Raw genomic sequence first — 24767 nt, 5'->3', positions numbered from 1 at the left:
TTAACATTTAATTAAAATTTCATAATTTTAGCAAAATGTTAACAAAAGGCTATTATAATATTATTAAAAAAAGTTATATTAAGGCTTTAAATTATATTTACATTAACTTTATATTAGCTAATATTATTATAATTTTATATTAAGCCTTAATTTAAATTTTATTAACTTTAACTTTATTTTCATTTTTAAATATTTTTATAATTTTTTAAATTATTTTATAATAAATAATTAATTTAATAAAAAGTAAATTAATAATAAAGTTAAAAATAATAAAGATTTTTACCCCTTATATTAATGGTTAATATTAAATTAAAAAATATTAAAAGTAATTATATATTAATAATATATAATTTATATAAAATATATATAAAAAAGGATATTAAAATTATAATTATGTATTATAATTATATTATTAATTTATTAATATATTAATGTAATATTAATAAAAAAAACTTTTTCCTTAATAAGTTAAGATAAATGCTGCACTTAAGAAGAAAGTCCCCTATATTAATGCGCCGGTGCAACGCCGTTCTTAAGATAACTTTTTAAATTTTATGTTATTTTTATAATAAAACCCTTATATTATATAATTATTATTAATTATTAACGTAATAATTTTTTAATTATTCTTTTTTTAACTTTAACTTATTATAAGGTTAGTTTTAACTTATAAATCTTAATATTTAAGATATTTATTATAATATTAATTATAAAAACGGATATTTGCACCGGTTAAAACGGATGGCGCATTAAGCATAAACCACTTATAATTATATAACCTCCCTTAACGTTATTATACCACGCTCTATAACTGCAACCATTAATGCCTTATAAAGCCGCTATTATTACTAAATTTAATATAATTACCTTATATTAATGCTATATGAAATTAATTAATTTAGCATTAAATGATATTTAATTGCTTAAATTTTATTATTCTTAATATTATAATAATAACATAGGTTTAAAGTTACTTTAATGTTAAGGCGTAATAATAAAATAATTATAATTAGTTATTAAAAACATTATTAATAATAATAGCGGCAAGGATATTTAAGATAATATTATGATTTATATAAATTTAATTAATATTAAAATATTACGTAATTAAATATAATTAAGTATAATTAAGCGATTTATGCCTTAAAAAATATAAAAAAAAGCTGCTTATAATAACGGTAATAATAAGTTTATTTTTAAAGGTAACTTAATATTATATTATATTAATTTAATGGTAAGCCATTAATTATATATTAAGGTTAAAATAAAAAAGGGTTTATACTTAATACGTTATTTATTTTAATTAATATATATATTTATTCTTTTATTTATTTCTTAATAAATTTATAATATATTTATTATAAATTATTTATAATATTATTTAATTATAATATATTTATTATTAATTAAATTTAATATACTTCCTTAAGCTTATAAATATTGAAAATTTAAGCCTTTTTATTATTATTTATTAATAAGTAATTATATTAATAATAATTATATATATTAATAAATATAAAAAAGTTAAATTAATTTAATTTAATAATTAAAAATAAGTAATAATTATTAAATATATTAATATAATAAGTTAATATATTTTATTATTTATAATTATTTAAAGAGCTTATTATTTTATAAATTAAGTTATAAAGTTAAATTTTTCAAAAGATTAAGTAATTAAATTTACTTTAAAGAAATAAATAATAAAGTTAATTTAAAATGAATTTAATAACTTAATAAATATATAAAAATGTAAATAAAGGGTATATAATAAATATTAATATTAAATAACTATAAAAGCTATATATTAACTAAGTTTAATTAATATTATAAGAATAATAATATTATTTTTATTAATATATTATTGCATTTTTTTTTATTTACTTTAATTATTAAATATTACATTATATTTACTTTTAAAGCATATATATAATAATAAAATTAACTTCTTTATTTAAGCCTTAATTAATTATATTATTAAGTTTAAGTTCTTTTTTATATTTAAGATATCTTATAATAAAACTTTTATAAAAAAACATATAATTTATATTTAAAGGAGCTAAAACCTTTTCATAAAACCTTAACTTTATAATTTTTAAGATTAATATTTATTTATAAACTTTAATATAATCCCTCCTTATTTTTCCTTAAAAATAAAAGTTTTAAATATTATTTAATACTTAATAAAATATTTAATAAGCAAGCTTTCTTATATTAATTATAAACGCTATTAATTAATTAGCAAAGAGTATATAAATAATAACGTACTTATTTATTATAATAAGTTAGTAAATTTATATACTTTAAAATACTAATATAATACTTATTAAATGCTAAAGGGTTAAAAAAACTTAAGTATAACTTAAAAAAATACTTATAATTATGGAATTTTAAGCTTTTATTTAAGAAATAAAAAAGAAAAAGTAGCTAATTAATAAAATAAGTAATAATATTAAAAAGGCGGTTAATAATAAATTAATTAAATAATAATATAATAATATAATTTATTAATAAGTAGCGGATATTAATAAGTAATAAATTTTCATAACTATACCTAATTTTAATTAATATTAACACTACCTTAAAGCTAATAAATAAATAAAAAGTTAGCATTAATTAATGCTAACTGCTTTTAATTCCTTATTTTTAATTAATTTAATTAATTTAAAGTAATTAAAAATAATTATATTTAAATTTAAAATAATTAACTTTTATTAATAAAAGGGTTTTATTTTAATAATAATTATATTTAAGTTTTTTATATTAATTTTACTTTAATCCACCTACTTAAATATTTAATATATTAAAAATTAATAATTATTAATATATCCTTTATTTAAAGAAAATAAAATCTTTTTAGCTATTTAAGTAATTTAAAAATTTAAAAAAAAAATATAATATAAAACCCTTATTTATAACTTAAGCTATTAAGATTTTTTATATCCTTAAAATTATACTTTATTATAAAATAAATTAATAATACTTTTATAAAAAATTATACATTAATATATATATATTTAATTAAATTAAAAAGTAAATATTTATTTAATATATTATTAAGTAAAATATTTAAGAATTCCCTTTATAACTTTTTAATATAAAAAATATAATTAATCTCTTATTAATATTATATAATGCTAAACTTATTAATAAGCATTAAGCTTAATGCTTTATAAACTTATAATTTATTTTTAAAATTAAGTTTAATTATTTTTATAATTATTAAAATGCCCTTTATAAAACTTTAAACATTATTAAAAATTAATTTAAGCTGCTTTATAATATAATAACTAAATATAAAATTATAAATAATAATCTTTATAACTTTAATAAAATTAACTTTATAATAAATATAATTATTATATTAATAAGCATAAAAAGGCTAAATTAATTTAACTTAATAATTAAAAATAAGCTATAATTATTAAATATATAGCTAATATATCTTATTATTTATAATTATTTAAAGCATTTATTACCTTATAAACTAAGCTATAAAATTAAATTTCTTAAATAATTAAGTTATTAAATTTACTTTAAATAAATAAATAAATAATAAAATTAATTTAAAATAAATTTAATATTTTAATAAATATATTAAGTAATATATAAAGGGTATTTATTAAATATTAATATTAAATAATTATAAAAATTATATATTAGCTAAGTTTAATTAATATTATAAAAATAATAATATTATTTTTATTAATATATTATTATATTCTTTATATTTACTTTAGCTATTAAATATTATATTATACTTATCTTTAAAATATATATATAATAATTAAATTAACCTTTTTATTTAAGCATTTATTAATTATATTATTAAATTTAATCCTTTTTTATATTTATAATAGCTTATAATAAAATCTTTATAAAGAATAATATTAAAATAGTGTTTAAAAAGGATAAAATCTTACTTTAAAACCTAAATTGTATTATTTTTAAGCTTAATATATACTTATAAACTCCTATATAAACCCTTCTTATCTCTCCTTAGCATAAAAAATCTTAAATATTATTTAATATTTAATAAATTATTAAGTAGTTAAGCTTTATTAAACGTAAGATCTTTATTTATTAAAAAAGCTTCCTTATATTAATTATAAAGGCTATTAATTAAATAATAAAAAGTATATTAATAATAATATATAAACTTATTATTTTAAAAAGTTAAATTTATATTCTTAAGAATGCTAATATAATACTTATTAAATGCTAAAAGGTTAAAAAAACTTAAGTATAGCTTAAAAAAAGCATTTATTATTAAGGAATCTTAAGCTTTTATTTAAAAAAAATAACAAAAGAAGCGGCTAATTAATAAAATAAGTAATAATGCTAAGAAAGCAATCCGCAATAAATTAATTAAATAATAATATGGTAATTATAATAAAACTAAGCATAATGCAAGAACTTATAAAAAAATAAAAAAGGGTTAAGTTAATTAAATTCTAATTATATTATAATAAATTTAGCTTAATTAATACTAAATAATATAAATATAAATATTTTAATAATCCGCAATAAACCGAGTTTTTAATAATGTAATTAGCATTATTTAATGTAAAATATAGGTTTTCCATTAAAAGTTGCCTATTTTAAACCTATATTATATTTATATTAATTACTTTAAATTGATTAAATTAATTAAAAATAAGAAATTAAAAGCAATTAATATTAATTAATGCTAACTTTTTATTTATTTATTAGCCATAAGATAATATTAATATTAATTAAAGTTAAGTAAAGTTGCGAAAATCCGTTACTTATTAATATTTACTACTCACTAGTAAACTACGTTGATTATAATAAAACTATGCATATTATAAAAATTTATAAAATAAATATAAAAACTTTTAATTAATTAAATTTTAAATAAATTATAACTTTTTTAATCTTAATAATATTAATTAATATTAATATATATATATATATATATATATATTAATAATTTATAGTAAATTTAATTTTTAATAATATAATTAACATTATTTAATGTTAAATATATATTTTTAATTAAAAGTTAATTAATTTAAATTAACATTATACTTATATTACCCCTTTTAAATTAATTAAATTAATTCCTTTGCATTAAGTGGGTGTTAAGGTTGGCTAAAGTTAATAGATATGGTGAAAATCCGCTATAAGGTGATATTCATTACTTAATAGTAAACCACGTTATGTATTATTTTAAATTATTTATATTAAATAAGATTTTAATTAAAGATTTTTATATTATAATTAATTATATTATTTATTATTTAAAAACTCTATTTTTTCTTTTAAATAATTTATTATTTATTTCTTTATTAATCATTATTTACAATTAAGTATTTTATTATATAAAGGGTTTCTTTATATATTTTCATTTTTTAATATTTAAAATGTTTAAAAAAAATAAGAAAGGTGTTTTTAATAAATATATAATTTAAATTTATATTACTTTATATCTTAAATTTAATTATTTTAATTATTAAGCTTTAATAAAAATATTATAAAGTTCTTTATATTTAAGTAATTAAACGTATCTTTAATAGCTTAATTTAATAAACTTTAAATTATTAAATTTTATATTATTTTTATAATAAAGCTCTTATATTATATTATTATTTTTTATTTTATCTTTAACTTATTATAAGAGTTAATTTTAACTTATAATTCTTAATGCTTAAAGAATTTACTATAATATTATTTATTTCTTAATGAATATTATAATAAATTTATTGTAAATTTATTATGCTATTATAAAATTACGATAAGTTTATTATAGCACTATTTAACCACGTATATTCACCATTGATTGGATTTAAATCTTATCAAAAACTTAAATATCACTACAACTATAATACTTTAAATTAACGCAACACGAAAATCGGGTTGAAAGCTGAAAACTCTCGGCGTTGCTGGGCTCAGTTTGGATAAAAATTAACAGAGCTTCGAGCACGTTAACTCTAGAGATACTCGAACCAGCAACGATACTGTCGCCATGGCATACAAGGAGCAATGTTCGGGGCGCAGTCCTAGAAAAGGCCGATGGTACTGTGGTGGGCTGATCAGAGAACATAGAGAGGAGCCTCCAGCCCCTCTGCTGAGAATCAATAAAACCTAATGCCTCGTCAGTTTCTTGGCCCTTGCAAACACCCTATGTTCTTGGTGAACATGATCAATAGCTGGTATTTGGGACGATCCGCTCCAGGGTCCAAGGTCCACTCCGTACTCCATCTCACGGAGCCGGGCACACCTCAATGTCCAGCTCCTAGACAAATCGCTTGCCCTGGGGACCGACAACCCGACGTGGCCTCCCTTCGGAAGCTCAGAGATGTTCTTATCAATGGCTTAGCAACAGGGCCCAGACTTTGTACTTGTCCCGATTTCAAATCTGTTAGGCTCCAGTCCAGGGGTTGTGGTTGTGACTGCTACTGCAGCTCGCGTACAGATTGTTAGTTCAGATTCGCCCCTGATTTCATCAGTGCACGCGAGCGGCCGAATCGCGACGCGGAGCAAGTTCACGCCGACGGAGTGATCAGGGAACGTGACGAAGTTCAGGGGCAGCTTGCAACAACCAAGACTTCATTCAAACGACCGCGGCGACATGATTCAATCACCGCTACTCCGAAAGAGTCTCAAATCGCTGTAAATCACAGTGGTGAGCCTACTTACAGTGGGCCGCCAAAACTCCTGTGCCCACTAGAGTACTCGGCAATTCTGCCCAGCCTTAATTGCGCCCATTGCATTTCGAAGAACTACCATCTCTAAATGTATGAAAATTACTTACAAATTTTTCTTCACCTCCTTGAAAAATGGGATTTTCCCCATCAAGGTTACAATTGTTAATCGAGAGACGTTTTGCGATGGCGATCAAATTTTACGAAGACGTGTTTTGTGTTTGTAGTGGATACGCGTATATATGGGTTAGAGTTTTGGCGGCCCAACTGTAGGCACCCGGCATGGGAGTCGGCGGCAAGGACTCGAGGGTCGAGCTGCAGGTGCATGACTTCTTTACGCCGCAGCCGGTCAAGGGTGCGCGTGCCTACTTCACGCGCTCCGTGCTGCACGACTGGCCGGACGAGCAGTAGCATTGGACATTACAATGTGATTGAACCAGGGTCTTGTTTGGGCCATTCACGAACCACTGCTTGCATTCAGGCTCAGTCGGACAACTGATGATACTTCTCAAATGCCGCCATCACAAAGCTCCTGAATTCAATTGCCAAATGCTGAGCATGTTCGTTGAAAAGGACCCTAGGAGCTGCAGCCGGGAAGAGAAGTCGCAAGATCAAGTCGCATCCGTCTTCCGTGTCTCGCAATTCATGGAGGACGTAGAAAAGAACTATGCCATCATCCAAGCTGCCAATAACGGGTATGTTTGTAAAAGAGGCATCGGCATATACAAGGACAAAATCCAGAATTTTAAAGTCATTGTGGATGCATATGCGAGCGATATGCTCTCCGATGGTTTCGATTATCCCCATTGTGTTTGCGGGCAGGGCATAGTGTTCCGGATGAGCGGGTGCGACGTTAGTTAGGAAAAATCTTTGCCTTAATTCCGCCGTCGTAAGATCGTTCGCCATGGCCTTCTGCCATTCCATAAAATACCTGGATTTAAAGCCTCTAGCCTCGAGGTCGATTCTGGACTCCTTGTACTGCCCGTGCAACTCAACAACCAGCTTTTTAAAGAAAACATCGGCGTCGTAAATCTATTTCTGGAGGAGGTCGAGCATTGGCTGTCCATACAAGAGCGTTTTCAAATTAAAGAGGGCTTGTCGGCAGGATTTTAACTCCCAGAAGTCAACTTGGTCGCTTATGATAATCTGCCCGTCTGGATGGCACCAGCCAATTAATAATCTCTAAGTCGGCCCCATGTTTAAAAGGTCTTTAAGTAACTGAATATCAGCCCTTTTTAGATGAGAAGAACGGGCAAGTCGTGCTGGAGTATGTTGTTTGAGACTTGAATTTGGCTCAAACTTAAAGCTGCACGGAACAGAACACACTTTCTCATCTTAGATGCCATATACGATGGATAATATCGGACCAACTTAAAGGATCGTGTCCCGACATCAAACAACCAACCCACACGCTTCGGGAGCTTTTCTTTCCACAGGTCATACCAACCTCACAGCAATGCGGCGGCTAACTTCATTTGGAGACACATGGCCGACCATCCGAACAGATCTCCTCAAAGTGGAACAGAGAAAGGCGGCATGGCTCTGGAAGATGCGCCCAGTTTAACGGAGGATCGAAGTAGATCAACCAAACATCAAGTTTGAATACACGTAGAGGTGAGAAACCCGGTCCGGGGAAGTGAGTCTCCTGTGACGAGACCTACGTTTAACCCACGGCCAGTACCAAATACTCCGGTCATCGATGAATTCAACTTAAACTGGCTGACAACTTACAGAATTCAGATTCCGGCCGGCAATCAAGGGGCTGCTGATCTAACTGCGCAGAAAATCAAAAGCCGTGAGACCATGCCCCGTCCTTCATCCAAACGCCGCTCACAACTGCTTATACCACCTTAAACGTCAATCTCCTGCAGTAAATCGTACCACCATTGCTCCCTTTTCCCTCTTCAATAACTTATCTATAATCACAATTCTATCCTTCTTAAAGGTTCCTCGAGCATCTTAGTGCCTTCTCAGACACTCCACCTTCATATTTGGCTTATCCAAGTCCCTGCAAGATTAATACAAAGCCGCTTCAGAACCCGAACAGCTTCCGCATAGCCCTTGTGCTCTCAAAGGCTGGTTTACATATCTATAACTGCATTCATACTTTGCTAACACTTGTTAGAAATAAAGGAATTAAACTTAATTAAATATTTATTACACAGGTATTATAGCATGCGGATCAGTAATATTCATGTTTGTCAAGACATAACCTATACCATTTACTGTAATTTATAAAAGTTCTTACCAAGTACATGCAATTGCACGATTTGAACTTCATTAACTTTGCTATGTATACTGGCACAAATCAATTTCTCACATTATTAATTAATAACCCATCTCACGCCGAAGGTTTCACATCACCGTCAGACTCTTTTAACGCCCCCTCCCTTACTTCCAGCACTATCAATACCAGCCTTAAATAATCCCCTAATCCTTTGCACTTATCTAGTACATGAAACCAGTTATCAATCATAAAGTTGTAGTGAAGCGAGACGGGGACATCAGTAGGCCTGCGGCGCAGCAAGAGTCGATCATCGAAACGCTCAGCCTGACTTTGTCCAGGTAACGAGGAGTTTCTGCTGTTCATAGGACTGACTGCCTCGGTACGATGACCATGTCGTCCTTCCTTACTCAAAGCTTAGAAACCTGTTGTATTTCCTCATGGTGGAGGAGGGTTCCAGCAGGGGCCGTGGCCAAAAGACCAAATGCCCGCGAACATTTATGTCCAGCATCAACTTTACCAAGACTTCACCCATCAGCACGACACGGACAGGTACTGAAAAGACACAAGATGCAGGATTGAACGGGATAGTTCATATGGGCATAGCTTTCGTAATACAATTTAAACTTTTGTATATCTACAACATCTGCTAGCCAAGGCTTTCCACGGCGCGTTTTATCTAGATAAAGCCCCAAGCACAGTGTCCTGCGCAGTCACGCCGACCGACTCGGCACTCTTCGCCCAGAGAACATCTCGTGTCTTTTCATCCTGGCTATCCTTGGAGCCATCGTATGGTTTAAGGAGTTCCAAGTACCCTCGCACCCCGGGAAGTGCCTCATTGGTCGCCAGATGGGCTACATCCACCGAGAATTGGGCAACGGCGCGTGCCGTCGGGTCCGCTGTCTCGCACGGGAGTTAGCATTTTGAGTCAGGCTGGGGCTTGAAAGTCACATGCCCATGGCCAGTAGCGGACGAAAGGGCCGCAGCACCACCGAGAGCATGACCAGCTTGAGCGGCGTGTTTACACGTAGGGCACGCGAGTCCGACAGGTGTCCCGGGTTCATGACCACGACGGTGATGTTCTTCAGCTGGTCGTCCTGCTGCAAGCGGCGGTTCAGGGCGTGTGTGAACATTACGGAGGCGAGCTTGGCGTTGGCGTGTCGATGGAGGCCGTGGCCGAAGGCGTCGACAGCCGGATCATCCTCGGGGCTTGACGATATGCTCCAGCTCGGCTGGGTCGGTTGGGATCAGAGGTGGTATTTTCTCGAAGCCGTTCTTGCCCGGCTCGTGGACGTCACTTGAGAACAGGACGATGCGACCACCTTCGGGCCGGAAACATCCGATCAAACGAAGGATCAGTGCGACATGAGAAAGGTAAGTGACTTGTATCGTCTTCTCGTGGCCGTCCTCGGTCATCTGGAACGGACCGACCAGATTCCAGTGGTAGGCGGTCCACACGATGCTGGATAGCCGGGGGAGAGATCCCTCGGAGATCTCAGCCGCGACATGACGAGCGAAGTCGTGCACAGCGGAGAGGCGGGCAAAGTCGAGCTCCCTGATGGACACCTTAGCCTGTGGGTATCTGGCAACTACACCACGCAATGTGGTGGTGTTGACATCGCTGTCGCTGGCGTCCCTAACTGTAAGTACCAACGTAGGCGACGTCTTGAGAAGATGGTCGACGGTAGGGATGGCCAGCGAGCCGTTGGCTCCGGCTATAATGATAGTGTTTTTACCATGGCTAGTTTCTAGCACGTAGTGTTCCGAGAGACCGTGGTTTAGGATCAGGCTGAGGAATTTGGATGGGGGTGAAAGGAGCCTAGAGAAGCCGGTCAGCAAAGGCTTTTTCCAACCCTTCCAACACTCTGAGCTTACAAATGTAGATATCAGATACTGATGGGCGTTGAAGTCCCAACTACTTACCCGCAACACGCACTGGTTCGCCATTCATCACCCTCGCAAGCCATATTTCTTTATCTTTGCGTGTTGGTTCGAACACAGGCCCCACATCCAGTGGAAAATGATGCCATCCACATTGCCCCGAAAGAGTCGAGTGCCTACTCAATGCTGTATAACTTAGGAAGTAATATGCAGTTGGCACTATTTGTGCATGAATCCTTGTGACTGTTGCCTGGCGATGACTAGAGCCTAGTGCCAACTGGCCCAACCACGAATGCGAAGAACTCCAGCACGAAAGAGCTTGATGCAGCCTAGATCAGAAGCACTACAGTATCTGGCACCCGTATATCCGGGCAAGTGCACAGGCGTACAGGCGTACAGGCGTATTGGAAACAACCAGGTATCTTTGCCAAGCGGCAAGAGTTGAGGGACTGCTCGTTCTTCATGCACGTGCAAGGTTCAGGCGGCCGTTGGGGCCATTTACAATACCGACTGTGGAACAAAAAAAAACGATCTTTTCCCAGCCAATAAGAAGCGTCACCCTTCGCTTGTCCTGCAGTCCAAGAGGCGGCCGCTCCTCCTTGAAATGTGAGCGTGGCGTCTGGGCCCGGAACATTGAAAGTGCCACCGTTGGGAACAGACCCATCGCACAGGCATGCTTCCCCGATCTGTGCTTATTACCCGACTTGTTGTACTTGCCCCGGCCGAGAGGTGCGTAGGATCCATGCGCCGCGCCTGGTAAGACACCCCGGGATTCTTTACCTGCCTCGCCTGTGCTGGTGATACGCAGAGGCCCAGTATTTCATGCGTGTTGGTCATTGGCGGGGTTTGTTTGATCTGAGCTTGTGATCGTCGCAAACCCCTCATAGTGAATCAAGTTGCCGGCTTGCCCTCCTTCAAATTTATCTTTCCTTCTTCGCTGCAAATTGAGTTTGCTCCTGATCTGACAGCTCAAGATTCTTGTCATTGGCCCAATCAATCCTGACAATGGCGCAGCCAACCGACTACAAGCTCGATGATTTCGAGGTACGTCAGATATGTCCATGCAGCAAGGTCGCGGATCTTGTTCTAACCCTGGCGCCAGACATTCCGCAATGTGATCGACAATGAGCTCAGCGCCACGGCGAAGACTACTCGCGCGGTCAACCCCAGCAACGAGGAGCAGCTTGCCGAGGTGCCCGTCTCCACGCAAGCGGATGTCGACCGTGCCGTGGCGGCGGCGAAAGCGGCGTACCCATCGTGGAGCGCGCTCTCTCAGGATGATCGGGCGGCATATCTGTCCAAATTCGCAGACGCAATCGAGGCAAACCAGGAAGGTTTCGCCCCACTGCTGGGAAAAGAGACTGGCAAGCCACTACAGTCAGCAGGCACGGAGTTCTTTTTCCTGATCCACCAGATCCGCGACACGATCAAGAGGCACCGCTTGACTGAGGAGAAGATTGAAGAAACGGACGAGGTATGTCTTTGCGAGCCTTGTTATCGATGACCTTCGCCATCATGTGTCACGGCATCCCCCACTTCCTCACATAGCCTTGGCTAACCTCTCGATGCGTTGAAACTTGAAGTTGAGCATTGTGATACGTCACGTTCCCCTTGGCGTTGGCGTGGGAATAGTGCCATGGAACTTCCCAATGCTGCTCGGCGTCGTCAAGCTCGTTGCCGCGCTCCTGGTCGGAAATACCTTTATTTGGAAGCCCTCACCCTTCAGCCCCTATACTGCGCTCAAGGTGGGAGAGGTTGGCGCCAAAATCTTCCCCAAGGGCGTCTTCCAGGTCCTGAGCGGCGAGGAGGATCTGGGGCCGATGTTCACGGCACACCCAGGAGTCGCGAAAATCAGCTTCACCGGATCTGTGGCCAGCGGCAAAAAGGTGGCGGCGGCCTGTGCTCCGACCCTGAAGCGTGTGAGCCTCGAACTGGGAGGCAACGATGCCGCCATTGTGTGTGCCGACGTCGATATCGCAGCCGTTGTGCCCAAGGTGCGCAAGATCCCCGTCGCCCGTCCTCAGCTCATACTAGTACTGACTCGCGGCACCTGAACAGATTGCATCCATAGCTCTCATGAACACCGGCCAGGTTTGCCTCTGCATCAAGCGCGTGTACGTGCACGAGGACATCTACGACGCTTTCCTCGCAGCCTTCGTGGACTTCGTCAAGACCCTGAAGAGCGGTGGTCCCACGGATGCCGAGGCCGTCCTCGGGGCGACGCAGAACAGCATGCAGTACGCCAAGCTGCTGGACCTGTACAGCAACATCTCCAAGGAGGGGTGGAACGTCGTCCTTGGTGGCGAGCCCGCGGCGCCCAAGAAGGGCGGCGGCTTTTACTTGCCGACCACCGTGGTGGACAACCCCCCGGAGAACTCTCGTCTGGTTGCCGACGAGCAATTTGGGCCCATTGTGCCGCTACTGAAGTGGTCAGATGAGGATGATGTCCTGCGCCGTGCCAACGCTTCCTTGATGGGGCTCGGTGGCTCGGTCTGGAGTAAGGATGTGCAGCGAGCCGAGCGCCTGACGCGCCGTCTGGAGGCCGGAACCGTCTGGGTCAACACTCATTTCGAGGTCGGCCCGCAGGCCTCGTTTGGAGGTCACAAGGAGAGTGGTATCGGTGTCGAGTCTGGCCTGGCTGGCCTCAAGGGATGGTGCAACCCCCAGACGGTTTGGGTCAGGAAGTAAGGCAGTCAATGAACTGGAGGCTGTCCGGCAGGCCACCCTATCGTTCGCAGTTCACAGAATGACATTTCGATTTTCATCGTGACACTTGTAATGATATGAGTAAAATCGATCGGGCCCTCGGGTAATCTCGCGTCTTCTTGTAGTCATGCATTCTCGCCCTCCGCTCAATACCATAGTCGACTAAGTCCAGGAAAATTTACTTCAAAGAGGTTCGAAAAGTCAACTCCAGCAAACAACTGGGCGTCAAGTGCTGAATCTTCCTCCATCAATGAGTAACAGGGCGGTTCGCTTCCAGGTGAAAATCCCAGCGAGAACAAATTTTCGTCATTTGCTGTATCGTCTGCTAATTGTGGACCATCTAGGAATCAGCTCAGTTTTCAGGGAAGTCTCTCCAAAGGCTGAACAGAGCAAGCGAGCATGCGAAGTACGTACAACGAATAGCAAAATCGATGCCTTGCGATGCTTGTGTTCTGCTCTGAAGTTCGGATTCTTCTGCTGCTGGAGCAACACTTTGCCATTGGTCGCGCACGAACTGGTTCGCTATGTGAGAAAAGCCGGAGAAGAGGCCGCAGGGGATCGAGCCCGCTGTCGCGTAGTCAAAGCGGCCAAAATATCCCACGACGGTGTCCAGCAGAGCGAGGTTGATTTCCGTCTCTGGGTGAGAGGGCTTGTGTATGACCATGTCGAATAGAACAAACATTGCTGAGAGTGGACAAGAAGCTAATATCCTGACCTTCAGTTAGCGCTTTGTTCGAACACCTTCTGGAGCTCACAAGCTCCCCCACAAATCATCTTCATTCACTTACCACAGCGGCGTGTGTGGGCGTATATCTATGCAAATAGTAAGACGGGCGACCGCCCTCGCGCTCTCCATCAGTTCGTTTTCTGCTGCTCTCATCCTGGCTCCGTGTGCCTCAGTCTTGGCTGCCTTTCTACCAACGTATAAATCCAGCCTACCCAGGGCAATTGACAGAGCATGGTAGCAATAGTGCAACCTGAGACAGCCTTCAGCCATCCTAGCCCCACTGAATGGCGAGCCGGGCCTATATCCTGCTGGTATTGAGCGTCTCCAGGTCTCGGCTTCTGATTTTATGGCGTCGATCTTCAACTCGTACTGGTCGATCGAGTTCAAACTCGCGGAAACAGAAAATAGACTTTCATAAGCCCGAGAGAAAATTCGACCCAGTCTGAGGCTGAAGACGAATTTTTCAAAGTCATCCTTGAGATGCTCTTCTTGCGGTGGGATGATGGGACAGCCAACGTCGTGGTCAGAAATCAACTGAATTCCTGCTATATCAGTATCGGTGGATGGTGGCCCGGTATAAAGTCAAGGAAGCACAGGAGGATAACCTACAGAGGTCATGCCGTAAATGAATGTGGCGCACTTTTCGAGGAGATATATCACCCAAAATGTCCTGTGGCAAGCGGCTTCATCCTCTTTGTTGTTCATCACGCGGCGATGGTAGCCCAACGTGTGAGCCATTCTTGCAGCTTCTGTGATCAGAAAGTCACCTATTGATAACGATGCTATGTTGGAGCCGAATATCGCCTGGGAAATATTTCTCTGATTTAGCCCCTCACTCTTGGTATATAGTGAGTAATATGCACCTGGCACTTACCATAGCAGTGACTGCCTCCAAGATGAACAAGTGTTAGTCGGTTGTCTTTGGCTGGTCTTGAAGGGTGAGACAAACCTGTAGGTTTACCAGAGCCTCTGGTGGGAATATTACATCCTGGAGGAGGTTCAGAGCAACTTGGAAGTAACTCCAAGCTTCACCTTTGCCTAAAGTAAAGGAACCAGAACCCGCGATGTATTGACATCCTAGTGCCAGCACACAGTGATAGAGGGCACGAAAAGCGGGGCTCGTATCCCTTGTCTCAACATTCTGGAACCTGGCATCGAAAGTTTGCCTGTCCAGGAAAGGGTACAAAGGGTGTACATTCTCGAAGTACGATTTAACGTACGACCTCAAAACGGCTTCTGAGACTCCAGCTGCTGGGGCGTATGATCTCTCAGCCTCGCCTGATGAAGCTGTGTCTTCTTTCGCGCGACTCAACTTTTCACTGACAATGTTGGATATGCTTTTTATCAGGTCAAGTAGTTTGTTGTGCCCTAAACGTTGGGAGGTGAGGCGAATGTGAGCCTCGGAGAAGTAGGCCAGATTGGAGCTTGATACTGCAAGACGGTCAGTACCGGTCACCACACCTGTTTAATTTGGGTGACACGTTGAAGGGCCTGCCCTCGTTGCCACACGTGTGACTTAATGCTTACGTTGATGACCATGGACCTTGAGATATTTGTCAGCCTGGAGTCGACCCCTCAAGTTTACCTTCTGAGTTTGTCACCCACCTTAAATATGCTCTGGGCATCGTACAACGGGTGCACGCCTGCAATCGACGGATCCTGCAAGATCTGGTCGATGAACAGCCCGGATGAAGGAGCTGATTTCAAATGCTCGGCTGCAGTGGAAGCTAGTGGCTTTAGAAACCTAAAAGGTGACGGTACTCATGGCAGATGTGTTCCTTACTGGGTTGGCCGGCCTCAACCCCTGGCCCCGTTGACCCCTCAGGCGTGACTGGGTGAGTCGGTCTGAGTGCCCGCCTCGTTTTTGAGAATTGGCATGGCACTTTGCGTTTCTACAAACATGGTGAGCACCGAAGATGGAATGCATGCTCGCGGCGTGGCTGCTAGGGTTCGCCAACCTACAATGCAGCTTGCGCAAGACGATGCCCCAGCCACAACTGATACCGTCAGCATGTTCGCGAGCAACGGATTGCACCTTCGGATTACGTACCTATACACCGAACTTTTCTCTCCTTGCACAGATTGCAAGTTCTTGACAATCTTGGTGACAGCCCGGGAAGTCCCTGATCTGCCATGGCGGGTTGTGAACGTTATTTCGAAGCTAGTTGGCTGTACGCGGGGGGTGACGACGAATTGTGAGAACCGAAAGCCGAGAGGACAATGTTTTCGGTCGAACGTCCGGGCCCCTCGGAAAGGGTGCTCAGGTTCGGGTTTCGGGGTGACGGAGCACTAGGTTCCGACGAGTGGATGTTGGTCCAGGCACGAGTGCCATGCAAGCCTGACAAATTACCTACCTCACACTGGGTGTTGGTTCACAGCAACTACCGAAATACAACCCTGAGAGGCTTTGAAACGGATAGGAGGTTCCACAGCTTCCCGCCGGGACGGACCGACGGCGTCAAAATAGCGTCTTTGGCCCCGTGGGGACGCGAAGGCACGATGAAGGCCGAAAGATGATAGCTTTCTTAGGACCGAAAACCGAAAACAGAGGCAATTACTGGTAGAGCACCTGAGTATTTAATTCGAAAGTTGGGCTGCTACTGAGAACAGCACAGATTGTAATTCAACTCTCATAAATTTACTCTATTCCACTGTGCTATCGAATTCCGTCCACCAGACTACCATCATAACCCTCAAGCTACGTGCTTTCAAAACTCAGAACCACCATGTCTACCGCAGATGTCACACTTCAGGCTCAGGATCTTTTTGGGTCTCACCCTGTGGAACTCAAATCTCTCGGCGTCTTCCTCGCTGCTATTACTTTCTTGATTATTCTTTTTCGACAATGGGCTCTCCCGAAACCCATTCCGGGCATTCCCCATCGCGCAGACGCCGTCACCTCCATACTGGGCGACCTCACGAGCATAGGAAAATACATGGCATCAGGTGATGTCACATTCTTTGACTGGCTCACAGCGCAATCAAAAGAGCTCAACTCGCCAATCTTCCAGACCTTCCCAAAGCCACTGGGCCGGCCCATGGTGGTCCTGAATGACTTTCGCGAGGCGCAGGACATTCTCATGCGGCGCGGCAAGGAATTCGACAGGGCATATACCATGATCAACCTGTTCAGTGGAATCATTCCAAACCATCACATCGTGGAGAAGACGAATGCCGTTTGGAAGAGCCACAGACGGCTGTTGCAAGACTTGATGAGCCCGGGCTTCCTTGATGGCGTGGCCGCTCCGGTTATCTACCACCACGTTTCGAACCTTGTGCGGCTTTGGGAGATGAAGGCTCAGATCGCACATGGCAGGCCATTCAAGGCCGCAACCGACATCTACAACACGGCACTCGATGCCGTTAACGGATTTACGTACGGGCAGGGTTTCGAGCATCGTGCCATCCAGCCGACGCTGGAGTATTTTGAGCGCACAACTCAAGAAACCACAGAGAAGCTGAGGGGAAATGGTGGTGTCGAAGACGCCATCGAGTTCCCTATTCAGCCCCCGGACGAGGTCGTAAGGGCAGCGGTTACTGTAACCTCGGCTTTCGCTGATGTCCAGACCAGTCCTGTCGCACATCTGAAATGGCCTCTGCTGACGAGAATGCCGAAGCTGGTGAAAGCAAAAGAGATTAGAGACAACTCTATCCGCAAGGAGATCCACGCTGCTGTGGAAAGGGCCCAGACACATCCGGATCCGAGTTCAATTCGCTCAGCAGTGGAACACATGGTCCGAAGAGAGACAACGTTGGCGGAGAAAGAGGGCCGCGCCCCAGATTTCTTTTCCACGACAATGTTCGATGAGGTGAGCCTACTCTTGGATGCATTTCTCCCATATCACGAAACATATATACCTAGCCAGGCCAATTGAGAAGGAAAAGCACTAACTTTACGACTCTGATAAGCTCTTTGGCTTTGTCATCGGCGGCCACGATACCACCTCCACAACATTCTCCTGGGGTGTCAAATTCTTAGCGGACAACCCTCATGCCCAAACACGCCTTCGTTCCGCCCTGCAGTCAGGGTTCTCAGCGGCCAAGGCGGAAGGGCGTGCTCCCACTGTACAGGAAATCACCTCTTCCCGCATCCCCTATCTCGAGGCCGCTCAAGAGGAGATACTTCGCTGCGCGCCTACTCTCCAGATCGTTGAAAGAGAAGCGCTGGTTGACACTGTGGTTCTGGGCCACAAGATCCCCAAAGGCACCGTCGTCACGATTCCATCCGGCGGTAACAGCGTAGCCTCGCCTGTGTTCGAGATTGACGAGGCCAGGCGCCACAGCAGCAGCCAGGAGGCCAGGAAGTCAGGCAAGTCGCGGCATGACTGGGATCCTATGGACAGCGGCGAGTTCAAGCCCGAGAGGTGGCTAGTCAACGATGGAAACGAGTTCGATTCTGCCGCTGGGCCGCAGTTGACGTTTTCCCTGGGCACGAGGAGCTGCTTCGGAAAGAGACTCGCCTATCTTCAGCTGCGGATACTGGTGACACTCGTCGTATGGAACTTTGAGCTGTCAAGGTGCCCGGATGAGCTGTCTGGCTACGGACACAAGTCCACGCTCACGACCGAGCCGACTCAGTGTTTTGTCAGGTTGAGCAAGGTTCAGCTTTAAAAGCTGGGACAGCAGACGTACGATTATTGCATTGGGATGGGATGTTTCTTAGAATATTTTCTCTGCTGCATGTTTTCATATAGAGGAGTCGGGATTTTTATACAGCATTTCTTCTTTTACACATCTCAGATTGTACCCAACATTCCAAATAGAGCATGTCCAACGAGGGCCATGCAGTATAGCCAGCTTTCCCCTTGGCCCGCTCGCATCTTGTTCTCAAACACAGGAGGCGGTACATAGTCAGGGACTAATGAGCCGTCCTGAGATGGGGAAGTTTGCGCTGACTATGGTCGCGGGCGGCACGACATCGGGCACTTCTCGCGCCTCCGGTTAGCTCGGGACCCTTGTATTTGAATCCTCGGCTATCAACTATTGTTATAGACTTCACCTAGGGCGACCTGGGCGATGCTCTCGTCGTAGATGTCGGCGGTGGCGTTAGTTCGTAAATACGTCCTTGGCTTTGATCAGCATCATACACTGACGAACTTGGCCTGGGCGGGTTTCCTCTTCAACTGCTTCTGCTTTATCGAAGACTTAAGTTGGTCATACACGACTGACCTGAGAACATCGAAGGCGGTGAGAAAAGAGATTCCAGCGACGCCGAGCCCTTTGCCAGCGCACTACGGATACCATGTTCGCTACTACCACAATCGAGACATATTAGCGCTGATGGCCGTTATGGACGGCAGAGAGAGGACTCCTTCTGAGTGGAAGGAGCTATTCAAAGAGGCAGGGCTCAAGCTTGTCACCTTCTGGGAGACAAGGAGTATGGTAGATATCTTGGAAGCAGGTGTATAATGAAGGACGTATAATTAGACCAAGGGAGTCTGGCCAAGAATACATGTGGTAGCGCGACGCGCGACGCTTTTCCTTTTTGTGGTTTAAAGTCGCTTGTCGACGGATCTCGTGTCACTGTGCCAAGGTCTTGTGTGTTGTGTATAAAGCTGTCTCTTAACCCGGACAGATCGTGAAGGTGGTTGAAATGGTTCTAGACCTTCTCATTCGCGAAGATCCAAGTTGAAGTCTCCGAAATGGACGTGATGAACGACCTGGACCCCTAGGACGAAACTCCCCGACGTTGTGTCAAGTGCAATCATGCAATGACACGTGTATGCACACTTTGGTCAAGCTTTCGGGGTCCCTGATGCGACGCATGGGTAGCATCTGTCGGTGTCAATCTCGCGTGGCAATAAGCTGTGCATGCAGCCTTATTTTCCCAACTGATGTTCTCACATCCCTGCAAGGCTTCGGCACCGAGGCGACGAGATTTGTGCCCGGGCGGCCGGAGAGAAGGACGCGCATTGTGCCAAGCATCTTCGGCCAGGCCAAGAATCGTCGGATCGGGCCGGGATCTGAACTAAACGGACATTAATTATTAGCACCTGCCTCAGAACTTAAATCATCGGTTGGACGGATATCTGAAGCTAGCTAGGACCCACCCAGGTCGTCTTCTGCAAGACATCGTCAACTTTCTTGGTAGGAGTCGAATTGGCATCATATGGTGTTGTGGCCAACTTGGCGGATTGGCCCAAAGCACAATGCACACATGCTTTTGCCTCACCACCAGGCGAGATCGTGCCCTGAGCCCTCAGCTTTGAGTCAGTCAGAACATTGCCCGAAACCCAACACGCTTCGCCGTAACCATAGCGAGTGAGCTATTTACACCTCCACAGGGGTAATAAAGGTTATTTGCCTAGGTACCGTCACATTAGGCCCCATTAGCCCCACTCATGCTTACGTGGTTACTTTTTTAGCAATTTCTATGCAAAAGGTACCTTATTTATATAAGGGGCCATAATTTATTAGCCGCGGCTACATAATGATAACTACCAAGGCCATGAATGTTTTATAATTGCTTTATACTTCGCGCACTCCTTGCTTTTTATACCGCCCATTTAAATGCTTCACTCTTATAAGCCCCTTGCTACTCCGCTAAATGCATTAAATGCACCCTAAACTACCTTAATTAAGAAAGCTTATATATAATAAAAAGCTTTAAGCTTAAATACTTTATAATATTATTAGTTAATTATGAAAATAAATAGTAATAAAGTTATATATTATATTTTATTAAGTATAAAAAGCATTAAAAGGCCCTTTAAAATCTTAAAGTAATAAATATAATAAATACCCCTTATTTAATATATTAAAATAAATATATTTATAAAACTAATTATTATTAAACCTTATTTATTATTATATATCTTAAATTAACCTTAAGTTTTCTTTATTATTTAAATTATATATAACGTAATTTATTATTAAGTAATGCATATTATTAAATAACGTATTTTTACAATATTTATTAACTTTAATTAACCTTATTACTTATTTAATATGAAGAAATTAATTAAATTTAACATTAATTAATATTAATTATATTTAATTTTTAATTTTTAATTAATTTTATTAATTTAAAAGGGTTAATATAAATATAATATTAATTTAAATTAATTAATTTTTAATATAAAATATATATTTAATATTAATTAATATTAATTATATTATTAAAACGTAATTTATTATAAATTATTAAAATAAATATATTTATATTATTATAAGCTAACCTTAAACTTATAAAAATAAAGGTGCTTAAATAAAGTTAATATTTAAAGTATAAAGGAAAAAGTTTACTTTTTATTTATATTTATATTAAAGCTTATTCTTATAAAACTGTGGCGATTACTTTAAGGTGCAGTTAAATAATAAGTATGGGGCTTAATTAACTTTAATTTAAGGGTTTTTAGCAAGGGCTATTTAAGGGCTTTGCATGCCTTATTTAATTAATATATAACTTATAAGGCCTATGCACCTTGCTAGCAATACTTATAATGCATTGCCTTTATAATAGCTGTTATAAGTATTAAGTATTAAAAAAGATATAATATTTTTATTATTAATGGTTTTAAACTTATTAAAAATATTATAGAAGCAAAGGCATTATAATTATTAATATTAATATCTTATTAATTTCCTTTTACTTTTATAATTATTTTTACTTTTTTAAGGCATTCTTTATTATTATTATATTTAAATATATAGCTTTATATGCATTAATTAATTCTTAATAATTAGCTAACTTATAAAGTAACTTTTAATAATTATATTATATTAATTAATCCTTTTAATATATAAAATATTTTAATATACTTTCTTTTCCTTAATGCTTAATTTTCTTATTTAATATTTACTTAATTTTATATTCTTTCTTTAAAAGCAAGCTATTATTAAGCTTATTATTCTTTATATAATAATATATTAAGTTAAATTTTTATAATTTATAATTAAAAGGATTATTTTTAACTTAATATTAATTAAGATATTATATACTTATTATTAAGTAAATTTAAATATTTTTATTTTAATTATTAATTTTAAAATTAAGTTTATAAGTTTAAAAAAATACTTTATATATAATAATAAATAAACCTTTTTATAATAATTAAATCTTATTATTTTATTTAAAAAAAAGCTTATAAGCTTTACTTATATAAAATTATACTTTATTATTAATATTAAACTACTTTTAATAATAAGCAGCATTATATAACCTTTTAAATTTTAATGCTATAATATTTATAATTAATTAAATATTTTATTATAAGTACTTTTATATAAATTAAATATTTAATAACTTTTAAATAATATTAATAAATTACTTAAAAGAAAATAAAATCTTAAATTTAAATAAAAATTTATAAAAATTAACGTTAATTAAATATTAATAAGCTTTATTTAAGTTTTATTATAAAGTAAGTAAAATATTTACTTATAATTTACTTAAGTATTTTGCTATATATTATGATTTAAGCTTTGCCCATTATAATTAATTAATAAGCTTTAGCCTTATAAGAATAGGCTTTAATGCGGATATAAATAAAAAGTAAACCTTTTCCTTTATACTTTAAATATAAACTTTATTTAAATATTTTATAATAAATAACCTAAGATTAACTTATTATATATATTTAAAATCCTCTTATATTATAAACTTATAATATAATTATATAAAACTTAATATAATAAGATTTAAAAAAAATAATAATAGCTTATTAAGCCCTTTTTTATTTTAAGGAACTTTTATTTTAAAAATATTTAATAACTTAATTAATAAAATTAAAAGCGAAGTTTATAATAAATAAAAAAGTAATTAATATTAAAAAGGCTTAATTCTTTTATATATTTAATTAATTAAGAACTTTTTATAATTAATTTTTATTTTATATTAATTTTATAAAACTATTTAAGGAATAATTAAAAAGCTTTTTAAAAAAAATTTACTTTATGCTTAAAAATCTTTTTAAGCAAAGGCATGCTAAGCTTAACTTAATTATATTATAATAATATTATAAAAAGGAAATAATAAAATTTTTTGCTTAATTTAATTAATTAACTTATATAATAAAAATTTAAAGTTAATTAAATAAATATAAAATATTATTAATAATTAATAGCTTAATTTTTATAATAAAAGCTTAACTTAATTATAAGAAATAATTAAATATATTTAAAGCTTTTTATTTTACTTTATAATAATATAAGGGTATTTTTAATATTATAATAAAAAAGATTAATACTTAATTTTAAAATAATAAAGTAATAAATATTAATATTATAATAATTTTAATAAATAAAGTTAAGTATTTTATATATAGCTAATTTAATTATTATAAATATAATTATTTTAATTATTATAAAAAAAATAAAAATATAGCTTTTATTAATTAAAATTAATAAAGAAAAGGAATTTATTTAAAAAAGTATAAATTTTTTTTATAAGATAAGGTTTAAAAGTAATATTAACTTAATATTAATTTAAGCTTAAAATAAATTAATTATATATTAATTAATTTAATATTATAAAAATACTTAAAATTTAAGAAATTTTTATTAATAAAGTAAATTATTTATAATTAAGTATTAATTAATTATAAATTATATAATAAATTTATAATTTTAAGGTTTTAAATAAAAAAGCTTATATAAAAGGCTTATATTAAAGAATTATAAGAATATTATTAACTTAATTATTAATTTATATTTAAATAATTATTTTTTATTAATTTATTTTAATTAATATATTAAAATATAAAGATTAAAATATATTAATTATAAATAATAAGTTAAGTTTTTAATATAATTAAAAAATATTAAAATATAATTAAATAATTAAATAAAGAATAATATTTAATTTATAATTAAATTATAATATTCTTTATTTTTTATTATATAGCTACTTTTTAAGGCTTATTATAAAAATTTAAAAAAAAAGAATATATTATAATTTAAGCTTTGCTTATTATAATTAATTAATAAGCTTTAGCTTTATAAAAATAAGTTTTAATATAAATATAAATAAAAAGTAAACCTTTTTCTTTATATTTTAAATATAAACCTTATTTAAATACCTTATAATAAATAATTTAAAATTAGCTTATAATATTATATAATAATAAATAGCTATTTTTATATTTTAATTCTTTTATTTAAAAGCATTATTAAATTATAAATAATATATTATAATTATAAGCAATTAAATATTAAAGCTTTTTTATAAATTTATTTAAAATTAAAAGGTAAATTTAATATTTTAATTAAAAATAATAATATAAAGATAAGCTTAATTATTAAAAAATAATTACTTTTTTAATATTATACTTTATTATTTTAATATATATTTTATATACCTTAAAATTAATAATATTTACTTAAAAATCTTATATATAATAAATATTAAAGCATTAAAAAAATTAAAATCTTTTAATTATTAAAATATATTTATTAAAAGCATAATTAATAATTTTATAATAAAGTTAATAAATATTATAAGTTAACCTTAAAGGGGCTGCAAGTTAATTAGCGCCTTCTTTTATAAGCTATAAAGTAGTAATTATTTAAGTTAAAAGGTATATAATAATTTAAGCTTTCTTAAATTATTTAGCTATATTAT

The 24767-nt window shown here is 35.9% G+C and overlaps 5 protein-coding genes across 5 annotated transcripts; 3 read left to right on the top strand and 2 right to left on the bottom strand.

Moving 5' to 3' along the window:
* Positions 1-6950: 6950 nt before the first annotated feature.
* Positions 6951-7529, top strand: INS49_004399 (uncharacterized protein; the record flags this gene model as incomplete). Its single annotated transcript, XM_043165188.1, has 2 exons — positions 6951-7075; positions 7250-7529. The coding sequence occupies 2 exons, from the start codon at positions 6951-6953 to the stop codon at positions 7527-7529; spliced, it is 405 nt and encodes a 134-aa protein (XP_043017903.1).
* Positions 7530-9567: 2038 nt separating this feature from the next.
* On the bottom strand, positions 9568-10859 carry INS49_004398 (uncharacterized protein; the record flags this gene model as incomplete). Its single annotated transcript, XM_043165187.1, has 4 exons — positions 9568-9791; positions 9866-10124; positions 10186-10711; positions 10816-10859. 4 exons carry the CDS (start codon positions 10857-10859, stop codon positions 9568-9570), a joined length of 1053 nt encoding a protein of 350 aa, XP_043017902.1.
* Positions 10860-11778: 919 nt separating this feature from the next.
* Positions 11779-13461, top strand: INS49_004397 (uncharacterized protein; the record flags this gene model as incomplete). The annotated part of the gene is made up of 4 exons (XM_043165186.1): positions 11779-11817; positions 11876-12247; positions 12357-12767; positions 12832-13461. 4 exons carry the CDS (start codon positions 11779-11781, stop codon positions 13459-13461), a joined length of 1452 nt encoding a protein of 483 aa, XP_043017901.1.
* A 370-nt stretch (positions 13462-13831) lies between these two features.
* On the bottom strand, positions 13832-14944 carry INS49_004396 (uncharacterized protein; the record flags this gene model as incomplete). The annotated part of the gene is made up of 3 exons (XM_043165185.1): positions 13832-14189; positions 14268-14740; positions 14816-14944. The coding sequence occupies 3 exons, from the start codon at positions 14942-14944 to the stop codon at positions 13832-13834; spliced, it is 960 nt and encodes a 319-aa protein (XP_043017900.1).
* A 1988-nt stretch (positions 14945-16932) lies between these two features.
* Positions 16933-18817, top strand: INS49_004395 (uncharacterized protein; the record flags this gene model as incomplete). Its single annotated transcript, XM_043165184.1, has 2 exons — positions 16933-18015; positions 18116-18817. 2 exons carry the CDS (start codon positions 16933-16935, stop codon positions 18815-18817), a joined length of 1785 nt encoding a protein of 594 aa, XP_043017899.1.
* Positions 18818-24767: the final 5950 nt, after the last annotated feature.

The sequence above is a fragment of the Diaporthe citri genome, assembly GCF_014595645.1.
Source record: "Diaporthe citri strain NFHF-8-4 chromosome Unknown scaffold_12, whole genome shotgun sequence".
Lineage (NCBI taxonomy): Eukaryota > Fungi > Ascomycota > Sordariomycetes > Diaporthales > Diaporthaceae > Diaporthe > Diaporthe citri.
Note: the sequence above shows the minus strand (reverse complement) of the source record. Positions and strands in the feature narration are given on the sequence as shown.